The sequence below is a fragment of the Propithecus coquereli genome, unplaced genomic scaffold, assembly GCF_000956105.1.
Source record: "Propithecus coquereli isolate 6110/MARCELLA unplaced genomic scaffold, Pcoq_1.0 Scaffold42, whole genome shotgun sequence".
NCBI classification, from domain to species: Eukaryota; Metazoa; Chordata; class Mammalia; order Primates; family Indriidae; genus Propithecus; species Propithecus coquereli.
Window position 1 is genome coordinate 3,864,275 of NW_012149952.1, and position 11,557 is coordinate 3,875,831.

The 11,557-nt window shown below is 60.4% G+C and overlaps 1 protein-coding gene across 2 annotated transcripts; it reads right to left on the reverse strand.

Annotated features, from left to right (window-relative positions):
• Nucleotides 1–1,799: 1,799 nt before the first annotated feature.
• Nucleotides 1,800–10,809, reverse strand: BBC3 (BCL2 binding component 3). 2 transcript variants are annotated; one of them, XM_012653302.1, is made up of 4 exons: nt 10,554–10,809; nt 6,512–6,800; nt 4,885–5,075; nt 1,800–2,889 (listed from the first exon to the last, which is right to left on the reverse strand). In XM_012653302.1, exons 2-4 carry the CDS (start codon nt 6,783–6,785, stop codon nt 2,773–2,775), a joined length of 582 nt encoding a protein of 193 aa, XP_012508756.1. In that variant the 5' UTR covers nt 6,786–6,800; nt 10,554–10,809; the 3' UTR covers nt 1,800–2,772. The 2 variants fall into 2 exon arrangements, with proteins under 2 accessions (XP_012508756.1, XP_012508755.1); XM_012653301.1 differs by lacking the exon at nt 10,554–10,809 and adding an exon at nt 9,285–9,556.
• Between the last annotated feature and the right edge of the window lie 748 nt (nt 10,810–11,557).

An 11,557-nucleotide genomic window follows, 5' to 3' on the forward strand; every position in this document is an offset into this window, starting at 1 on the left:
GGGAGGCTGAGGCAGGAGGATCGCTTGAGCCCGGGAGTTGCTTGCTGTGAGCTAGGATGATGCCACGGCACTCTAGCCCAGGCAACACAGTGAGACTCTGCTAAAAAAAAAAAAAAAAAAAATAGACCCCGAGTAGGTAAGGATGTGTTTTTGTAACTCCTAGTGCAGTACTAAAAAAGAAATGCTAAGAGATATAGTTAAAGCACCAAAAGATAAATTTAAATGGAATTTTCAAGTAATCCAAGAGAAGGCAGGAAAGGAGAAACAGGAACAAAGATGGTACAAATGGGAAACAAAATGGTAGACCTAAATCCACCCATGTCAATGATTCCATGAACTATTATTTGAAAGGAGAGGCAGTGATGGGAACAGGTTGCATCCTCTACCTAGGGGGCGAGCAGTGAGAACCAAGCAGGGCTTTGTTGCCAGGTAGCCTGGGTGTGAACACTCGCTGTGGCCTTGGCCCTGTTCAGTGCTTAAGCATGAAGACAGACAGAGGGCACGATAAACACCCAGGTTCCCACCATCATTTTGCCACTCGCCTATTTGTTGCTCACCATTGTTTGTTTTCTCACGTTGGTAGAGTTCTAGGTCATTCCAGCTAACTGCTGTTGTATGGCTAGATCACTCATTCTGTTGTATGACTAGATCAGACTTTACCCTTTCAACCGACGGTGGGTATTTATATGGTTGGTTTTGTGCGTTGACAACACTTGGCTACTCGTACACATCCATTCTCTTGGAAGGGAGATACCCAGGAAGGCATTTCCTGGTGCAAAGTACGTGTATTCTCAGCTTGACGCGGTGTGTTAGTCTGTTTTGTGCTGCCATAGCAGAACCCCACAGCCTGGGTAGTTCAGAATGAACAGAAATCTATCGGCTCGTGAGTCTAGAGGTCGGAAAGTCCAAGATCGAGGGACCAGCATTTGGCGTGGGCCTTCCTGCTGTGTCATAACCTGGTGGAAGGCAGCTCCTGGGAGAGGGAGGCGGAGAAAGACGAGCTCATTCTTCCTAAGGAACCCATTCCCTGGATAATTCGCTTCCTCGGGATATCACATTAATCCGTTCGTGAGGGCAGGGCCCTACTGCGCTAATCACCTCTTAGAGGTCCCGCCTCTCACCACTGTTGCATGGGGTATTAGGTTTCCAGCACACGAACTTTGGGGGACACACTTAAACCACAGCACACAGGTTTGTCAAATTCCTCTCCGAAGCGGTTGCTGCTTACCGTGCCCTGGCCTTTCAGAAGGACCCTTTTCCCAGAGCACCCCGTTAGCAGTGAGGACAGCCAGGAAGGGGCAGAGCTGGGGTCTGAACCTACGTCTGTGCATATTGCACGCCCTGCTGCTCACTGAGGTCTGCACCAATCAGCTGTGGGACGGGCCCAAGGACAGCACGTGGCCAGTCACTCCGTGGAAGGTAACAGTAGGAGCTCCCCTTTCTAGAGTCACTCAGCACCGCGTCCTGTGCCAGGTGGCTGCCAGGCCTCGCTCTGATCTTAGCTCCAGGTGCCCCTCCAGCTGGGGAGGCAGCCCAGGGCTGAGCCCGGTGCAAAGCCAGATCTCCCCTTCTGCCCCGTGAGGGCGGGGACGAGGCCTGTCTCCAACACTCCTCACGGTGGTGCCTCTGAGTAAGTTATGGGTCATTCATTCATTCATTGAACATCAAGCCCCCTTTGTGCTCTTTCGCGTTTCTTTAGACACAGCTATGGCTGCCGGGGGAGCACCTCTCCCACCCCTGCACAGGGCTCACAGAGCCTGCCCACGGCCACGCCTTGCGCAACGCGAGCAGAAAGAGTATTCACTGTTCCAATCTGATTTTATTGAAAAGGAAACATACAAAAATCATGTACAAAAAAAATTAACCAAACATGTACAGAAAATTCATTCCGGTATCTACAGCAGCGCATATACAGTATTTTACAGGCTGGGCCATCCCTCCCCGCTCCCAGACTCCTCCCTCTTCTGAGACTCCCCCCTCCCTGACTCCCGGTCTTCCCCCCAGCGCTTCGCCCTGGGGACTAAGGCTGGGGCGGCTTCAGCCAAAATCTCCCACCCCCCAAATGAATGCCAGTGGTCACACGTGCTCTCTCTAAACCTATGCAATGGGACTGATGGGGCGGGGGGTGGTCACGGGCAGAGCACAAGATTCACAGTCTGGGCCCCTCCTGGCCACCCCCCATGAAGGTGAGGCAGGCATGCCCACCACCCGCCGCTGGCTCAGGGAAGATGGCTGGGCGCTGGGCTGGGGCAGCCGTCAGACGCACCCCATTCTCTGTCTCCAGGAGGCTAGTGGTCAGGTTTGGCTCATTTGCTCTTCACGGGCCCCCTCCCCAGGAGGAGGGGGCAAAGCACCAGGGGCCTGTGGCCAGGCCCGAAGTGAAGGAGCACTGGGAGGAGACTCCCCCCCAGTGTCACCCCTGCAGCTGGAACGGGCAGCCAGCACCAGCAGCCTTTCCTGAGATGGTGGTGGGCGGCAGAGGCGGGCGGCTCAGTCCCCACCCCCTCGGTCACCGCCGCCTTCAGATGCTAAATCCGGCAGCCCTCCCTCCCCTGGCTTCTTGCCAGGGACCCAGGAGTCCACACCTCCGTCAGTGCACCCAGGCTGGGCCGGGGCTGGAGTGGCTGTCTTGGCCCGCCCCTGGGACAGGCAGGGCCGGTAGTCCAGTATGCTACATGGTGCAGAAAAAGTCCCCCGTGCTGGCCAGGGTGTCAGGAGGTGGGAGGGTCCTGCCCCCCAAGTCTCCGACGTCCACCAGGCGGGTGCAGGCACCTAATTGGGCTCCATCTCAGGGGCTCTGTGGCCCCTGGGTAAGGGCAGGAGTCCCATGATGAGATTGTACAGGACCCTCCAGGGTGAGGGGCGGTGTCTCTGCTGCTCCTCTTGTCTCTAGGGAAAGAGGGAGAAGGGGAAGTTAGCCAGGGCCTGCGCAGGGACAGCATGTGGGTGGTCACGTGGAGGGTCGAGGTTACACCCTCACCAAACTTATCCCGGCTCCTCCGCCCACCTGGGCCACAGGAGACCGGGAGGGAGAGGACATAGACAGAATGCTTTCAGCACACAGCCTGGAACAGGGCAAGTGCTCCACACAAGTTAGCTGTGACCACCCTTCCCTGCCGTGCAGATGAGAAAGCCACCCACTCGGGTCACGCCGGGACTCAAGGCTGGGGCTGGACTGCAACTGGTCCTGCCCTCCCCCGAAAGGCTGGTGAGATGGGGAGAAAAGAGCAGGGAGCCCATAGTCTCAGCAGTTCTAGAACATTCTTTGGAAGGAGGTGAACTGGGAACAGTTCACCACCTGTGCTGAGGCTTCGCACAAGGACTTCCAGGCAGAGCTGGGATGCGTGTGACCTTGGGGAAAGCCCTGCCCTCTCCCCAGCGGCAGGATGAAGACTACAGATAGCCCCTAGGACCCGCTCAGCTCCAAAACGCCAGGCGGTGGGAACGGAGGAAGGAAGCCAGGCACGAGGAAAGACTCCCCACCAGTAAAAATGAAAAATACTAAGAAATGTCCGAATAGCTCCAGCATTCTTCCATAGACAGCCCACACTGAGCGCAGAGCCGGGCCCGGTGCGAAGCAGGGTCCACCTGATCCCCCTTGAGACACAGAGCGAGGAGAAACCCATTTCACAGGACAGCTAAATGTCCTAAAGGTCCCCGCAGGCCTGGCAGTGAGACGCTTCCTCAACACTCCCACCAACTCTTGCAGCCACAGGGCACACCAGATTGGCAGAACTTCAAAACCCTGCCAGTCACACTGCTGTGGGCTGCCCCCTGGCACCGCCACCTTGGTGAGCAAGCTAGCAATGGTCTATCTAGCAAGGCTGATGGCAGGCAGGCCACCCAGGTGTGCATTCTGCAGACACGCACAAGGGCGCGCCCGGAGATGTGCATCGGTTGGAGGGGGGGGGAAAGCCAATAAATCAAATCCGAAATATATTCTAAACTATATGCTAAATATCCCTCGATGGGGAGCCTGTGCCCATCCAGTAGAATACTACGTAGCAGTGAAAATGGATGAACGAAGGCGCCTCGGCCCACATGGGTGAATCTCAAACGCGACACCGAGGGGAGAAGCAGCTGGCAGGGAACAAACACTGCAGCGTGCTCGTTCAGCTAAAAATGCCCCGTAATCCTACGCATTGTTCCCGGCCAGCGAATGCGAATGCGCAGTAAGAGAACCAGCACCTGCAGGGGGCCGAGGCATGCCAAAAACTTGAAGGTTTCCTTTGCAAGGAGAGAGGGGACAGGGATGGGGAGGGGCTCAAGGAGCTTCACAACATCCGTGTTTTTGTTTTGTTTTGTGTCTGAGGGAGCAGGAATGCGGCTGCACTGCAGCCCGGGCAGAGCGGGGCGGTGGGCGCAGGATGTTTGTCACTCTCCGCCGCCGCAGGCTTCCAATGTTGTTTTAAGGAGACTGCCTAGGGTTTCGGGGGGAGGGGCTTCCGCGGGGCGGGGCTCCCGGCCCCTCCCCCACCCCCGCCCGCCCGGCGCCCGGGAAGCCGAGCGCGCGCTGTGGCCGCGCGGGAGCGGGAGCCGGGGGCGGGCGCGGCCTCGCCGCCGCTGCTGACTCACCGGCTATAAATAGCCCGGGATATATGAGCTGCTCCGCCGAGCGCCGCCCTCAGTCCCCGCGGCCGCGGGCCACGGGCGCGGCGCGGCTCTCGCGGCGGCCTCGGTCCCCGCCAGGCCAGGGCAGTGCCAGCCGTGTCGCAGGGCCCACCGGCGGCTCCGCGGGCCCGCCGCCCCCGCCCCCCACCTGCCCGTCCCCGGCGCGACCCCGCCGCGCAGGGCCGCAGCTGCCGCACATCTGGCGGGGCCCGCCTGCAGCCCCCTCCCCGGCGGGAAGTCCCACCTGCCGTCTACCCCTCCCCCAGCACTTACCCGCCGCTCGTACTGCGCATTGAGGTCGTCTGCCATCCGCCGCAGCTGGGCCCCGATCTCTCGGGCCCACTGCTCCTCCTCCCCCCGGACTCCCGGGGCCGCCTGGGTGGGACCGCCCGCCAGGGCCCCCGGGGCGCTGGGGACGGGCGACTCCAGGTGCTGCTCTGCCAGCGAGAGTGATGGCTGAGGACCTTGGAGAAGCAGAGGGGCGTGGTCACCACCCACCAGCCCGCAGGCCCTGGGCTGTCCAGGAGGAACCCCGGTAGCCAGGGCCTGCTTCTCCCTTTCCCGGCCACCTGGGTTCTCTGTTCCCCGCCTCGTTTCTAGCGATGCCTTTTTTCCCCTTAGAACCAGATTTCTCGGCTCCTCCTCCCCAAGCACTAGAAAGCAGTAAGGGGACCTGGGAAGGCCTCTCTGGGGTCACCTGTGTGACCCCAGCTAACTCCCCACTGCCCGTGTCAGGCTGAAAGTCCTTTCTCTTATCCGACCTAAGGACTTATATTCCACAACGGGAGCAAATGTTGCCTGTTCCATTAGACAGACAGGGAAACTGAGGCCCGTCCTTAAAAAGTGTTCCAAGGTCATTCAGGGATACAGCGACTGACCCCACCCAGAGTCACAAGCCTCAGGTCTCCTTCCCTCTTGTGTCCAACCACAGTGAAGCCACACCTCCGGATGTGGCAAAGTCCTGGAGCCCAGAAGGCCAGACAGTGGCGGCTTCAGAGCACGGGCCTGGGGGCTGGGACGCGGGAGAGGCCTTCCTGCCCCACCCCCACCCCCTTCTGAGCTCCCCTGAGGTCTCTCCGCGCCCTGCCCTCGCGGCTTGGCCCACCACACCAGGTCCTGGCATGAGGGCTCACTAAGGCCCAAAACCAGGGCCTCAAGTTCCACGTCTGTGACTCTGGTCTGCAAATTGGGGTCCTTGTCCCCCGCAGCCAGGAACTGAGTTTTCTCTTTTCTTTCACCCCTGGGGTCCAGGGACAGGATGGGGGATGGGGAACCAGGACAATCATTCCGCTGCTACGGAGTGCGCTGGCAGGGACGAGGCTCCCCGGGCACCACAGGGTTAACAGCCCACCAGGCAGGGGACCTTTAACCCTTCCCTCCCCAAGACTCACCCACTCCCCGAGGGGACTTTCCCAACACAATGGCCCCTCCCCCTCTCCTTCCTCCTCCCGGACCCAGGAGAGGGCCAGCGCGGGCCAAACAGATGCAAATAAAGGCCGGGGGCCCCTCGACCCCTCCCTAAAGTCCGGAGGTGACGGTCCTCCCACTCTGCCCACACTCTCTTCCACTGCAATCCTCCAGGGGCTCAAGGGGACCCAGACTGGGGGAGGGGAGCTGGGAAACAGCTGTTGCCTGAGGCCCGGAAAAGGCAGCGGGCTGCCACTTGGGGACTGCAGTCAGATTCCAGGAGGGACTTCCCACTCGACCTGCCCCCTCCACCCCCAGCCTCCCACTCCGTCTTCCTGCTTCTTGCAACACAAAGACCACGTTGGCCACACCCTCCCAGTGGCCCGGCCGGGCTCCCCCACCCCCTCCGCTCCCACTTCGCCAGTTCCTCGGTGGCTCTCGGGCCCTTTCCTTCCCCGGCTCCCTCCATCCCGGGCGTGGGGCGGGCACTCACCGTCCGGGCGCGGGCCTCGGGGTCGGCTGCGGGGACCCCCAGGCCAGCGGGGGCCCCCCAGGGCGGCGGTGACGGCGGGCGGGGCGGTGGGGGCGCAGAGGTAGGCAGCGGGTAGCAGGGCGGGGGCGGCGGGGGCAGCGGGCAGGCCGGGCTCGCAGAGGCCGCAGGACACGGCCGAGGGCACCAGGCGGCCGAGCGGGAAGGGGCGCGGGCCGTCGCGGGCCAGGCCCTCTACGGGCTCCGGGGAGCTGCCCTCCTGGCGTGCGCGGGCCATGGCGCTCCCTGGGGCCTGCGGGACACGAGGGAGGAGCAGGTCAGCAGGGAAGTGCAGGGGGCGCCAGGGCCCCACCGTGCACCCTACCCGGGCTCAGATCCTAGACGGAGGGAAGGCCAGGTGTGTGTGATGCGGAGGGGTGATGGCCCCCCAAGACACACCCAACTAGGATGACACAGGGATCGGGCTGGCCAGGACAGCCTCCCGTACACACGGAGATGGGCACACAAGGGACCAGGAGGTACAGGAGGGGTCTGTCAGGTGTGTGTGTATGAGGGTTGTGGCAGCCCCACAACACAAATCCACTCTACCCGGGACCCACACAGGGCATGGGCTGGTGGGACAAACTTCCCAGACACAGTGATGGGCACACACGGAGGGCGGAAGGCGGTGAGGGCTCCACAACACACACGGGGCTCACACAGGACCCGGATGAAGACTTTTGGGGGTGTGTATGGGGAGTGTGTGAAGAGATCACAACACATACACATTGCTACTCAATACACAAGACACACACACACACACACACACACACACACAGACCGAAACAGGGACATGCGCATACACACAGCATCGCAAGCACTCTACGTACACTGCACACTGGCTGGCACAACCCATCCCCTCTGACCCCCAACACACGTATACAAACTGTCAAAGTCTCACACACTGACCCACTACGGCTATGCCCAGGGACACACACAAACACAATGCAGCCATCACAAACACACACAGAAACCCAAACAAAATAGGCACTGCCTGAATTCTCCGACAACATGCCCCTCTCCACACACACGCACGCTCGAGAGATAACACCTGCACACCTCAGGGCTCACATACCTAGCAACACAACAGACGCCCACGGACACACAGCTCAGCACCACCAAAACACACCCACATGTCACCAACTCTCGGAGCTCGGGACACAGGTAGATCAGGCACACGCAGGCACATGCCATCAGACACTGATACATCACCAATGACACGCAGACACCAAACCACCCTCCTCTCCTAACTCCAAAACACCGTCACCAACTGTCAGCACGACATACATGCACGCACACACACACACACACACACACACACACGCCCCGACAGCTAACTCTAATCCCACACAGCCCAGCAGCACACACACCTCAAGCTCCGACAGAAAACACTGGGCTCACGTGACTGACATAAACACTACACACACGCAGCCCACATGACACACATGAGCCAGCGATCACAGAGACAAGCCCCTCAGACCCAACACACACACGCACACACAGACTCAGACACAGCCCCGTCCAAGAGGCTGTCAGCAGCACCCACCGCCTGCACTGCACAGACCCCACGGAGCCTCGGTCCTCAGTTCCCAGACGCTGGTGCCAGACGCACAAGCCAAACACAGACCGAGACAACCCCCACCACGCACACACACCTGACAACTCACACAGTCACCTGGACAGAAAACAGACATCGGCATTCAGCAGGCACACGATTAGAAACGCAGGGCAAAGGCACATGCCCCGGAGACACGCACAGGGAGACAGCCACAGACAGGGCAGGACACACAAGCACACACAAACAACACACTCAGGAAAGACACACACACATAAACACACAAACAGCTCACTCAAGCAACACACAAACACCCCACGATCACACACCCAGGCAACACAGACTCACACAATCACCCCCAAACAGCACACAGAGACAACTCTCACGGAGAACACACACGCAGGTACACCCCCCCCGCGGGCACGGCATACGCTGACAGAACCCCACACAAACACACGCGGGGACTCACGCATACACCCCGACGGGTCAGAAACCCCAACATTCCTCTGGATTGACACACGGCTCCCTGCAGACCCCAGCACAAACTCGGAGCCAGACACACGCACACACCCAGGCGAGACACCTGCAGGTCCACAACCCCGCACACGCGCGCTCCCACGGCGGTCCCAGACGCCCCCTCCGCTGTCACAGCACCCCCCCACCGCCGCCACGTGCGCCCGCCCCGCCCGCCAGGCGAGCGCGGGGCCAATAACCGGCTGTTGCTGGGGCGCAGCCCCCGCCCGCAGAAGCCGCAGACTCCGCGGCCCGCGAGCCGCCCCCTGTCGCCGCCCCCAGCGGGTGCGCGCCCTGGGTGTGGCCGCCCCTCTGTGCCGCCCCCACCCCGCCCCTCCCGGACTGGGGGGCTGGGGCAACCTGGGGTCGACTCTCTTCCCCGGGCCACACTGGCCACCAGGGGGCGCTGCCGAGCCCGCACCCCATTGTTTGTAAACAAACCCGCCAGACCGCCGAGGCACCTGTGCGCCCAGACTGGGCGCCCGACTGCCTAAGTGCCTCCCGCCCAGCGACCCCAGTCCAGGCTCCCTCCTGGGGGTGGGGGGAGGCAAGGTGTAGCAATGCAGGGCGCCCGCACTGCTCTCTGAGTGCACTGCCGCCACCTCCTCCAGGGAGCCCACCCGGCCTTAACGATCGCCACCAGCGGGGATTCCGGGAGCTCACACTCACCCCGGGGGCATGAACACGCCGGAGGGGGCGGTGATGGGGGGCGGGCGGCTTCCTTCAGGAGGGCGCGCCCGCCGAGCGCCGCTCGCTGCGGCGGCTGCTGCTGCTGCTGCTGCTGCTCTAACTGCAGTGGCGGCTGCTGTTGCTGTTGCTGCTGCTGCTGCTGCTGCTGCTCTCCGGGTCGCAGGCGCGTCCGCGTCGTGGCCGCCGCTGCTGATCTCGCTAGTGCTGCCGCCGCTGCCGCCAGGCGCCCGCTCGCATGTGGCTCGCGCCGCGTCTCAGGCCGCCCGGCGGCTCCCGGGCCCGCTCCGCGGCCGCCCCGCCCCGCCCCGCCCCTGCCCGGCGGGTCCCACGCCCCGCCCCCGCGTGACGCCACGGCCCCGCCCGCCGCCGCGGACAAGTTGGGACTTGCAGGCGCGCGCCGCGCCCCCCCACCTCCGCGCGGGGGGTTTCCCTGCAGCCGGGGACCGGCCGGGGCCTGGCCCGGGGCGAGGAGGACCGAGGCGCGCTGGCGGGGACGCCCAGACACCGGGACAGTCGGACACACATGCTGACACACTGACACACTGACTGGGACCCACAGATCCACACCCCCAGAGACCGGAGACACGCACACCGACGGACCGACCGCGCTCCAGGGTACACAAAGTCACGTGCTGACAGAGCCAAGGGGACACAGATTCGCAGACACAAGGCCACAGTCACACAAATGCACACTATGGACAGGGCCCTAGCACACAAACTCACACACTGATGGGATGCACACCTGGACACAAATACACAGACTAACTGGCAGACAGGGTCTCCCAGACAGGCAAACTGACACGAGGACAGGCCACAGATAGCTGCACAAACACCCAACTGATGAGCACAGCGAGACCCACAACAGTGTGAACAAACGTCCCCACTGAACACTCACGACACACACACAGAGTGACGCACCCACACAGACACTGGCTGAGCGCTTACCAGGAAATACAAACTTCCTGATAGGCGCAGCTGGAGACACACACACACACACACCTGTTATGGGACACCTGGACACACAGCGTAATCCAAACCATACTCCCACAGGGACACACACAAACACACCCCTGCAGTTTCAGCGTTAACACATTGAAACTATCAGAAAGTGACACTCAGAGCATAGATCAAATCACAGAAGAAGCTGACCCCTGACAGGTAGTCACAAAGTCACACCTGTGACGGGTTCCTGCTAACTGGCCCACCGACAAGACACACTCTGGAGCATGCACACCTGGCCACACTCACCAGGAATATGGCCCAGGACCCACCATGAGAAGGAAGTCCCGGGCACCTGGCAGGGACATGCCCGGGCAGACCCCGCACCAAATTTCATCCTGCCTGGTGGCTTTCTGTTCCCTTTCCCTTTTCAGTTTCTCACGCGGTCACTTCCCTCCCCTGCTCTGATTCTGTGACTTTTGTCCTTTCTTCCCCCAAAGCCCTGGACTCCTGCCTGCCCTGCGCTTTCTACTCCCCCTGGATCTCACCCAAACCAAATCACCTCGGGAGAGGGTGAGTCACCCTGGAGTGCCCAGCGCTGGGCTGGCTGAGAAAGGATGTCAGACTTCTCAGACTTGGCTCTCTGCGGGAGCAGACGCTTAGATTGCCTAAGAGAAGCAGGAAATCCAAATCTCACGTGAAATCTCCCTGATTTAAATATTGGGGACTAATCAACCTTCCTCCCTCCTTCCCTTTCCTCATTCATTCATTCATTCCCCTTTCCTTCCTCCCAGTGTTTTCCAAACTATGGGTCATAAGTAAACCATGGATTATGAAATCACTTTTGTGGATCTTGTTTTTTTAATTTGAGTTTATTGAGATGTATTTACACAAAATTCTCCCCCCTTCTTGTTTTTTTGAGACAGAATCTCACTTTGTTACCCAGTCTGGAGTACAGTGGCTTCATCATAGCTCACAGCAACCTTAAACTCCTGGGCTCGAGTGATCCTCCTGGTATAGCCTCCCGAGTAGCCGGGACTACAGGTGCGCACCACCACACCAGGCTAATTTTAAAAAAAAAAATTTTTGTAGAGACAGAGTTTCACTTTGGTGGTGCCCAGGCTGGTCTTGAACTCCTGGCCTCAAGGGATCCTCCTGCCTTGGCCTCCCAATGTGTTGGGATTATAGGTGTGAGCCACTGCACCCAGCAAATTCATTCTTTTTAGGTCTATAGTTGAGTTTTGACAAAAGCACACACTGCATACCCCCACAGTTGAGGTAGAGACTATTTCCATCACCCCAAATACTTCCCT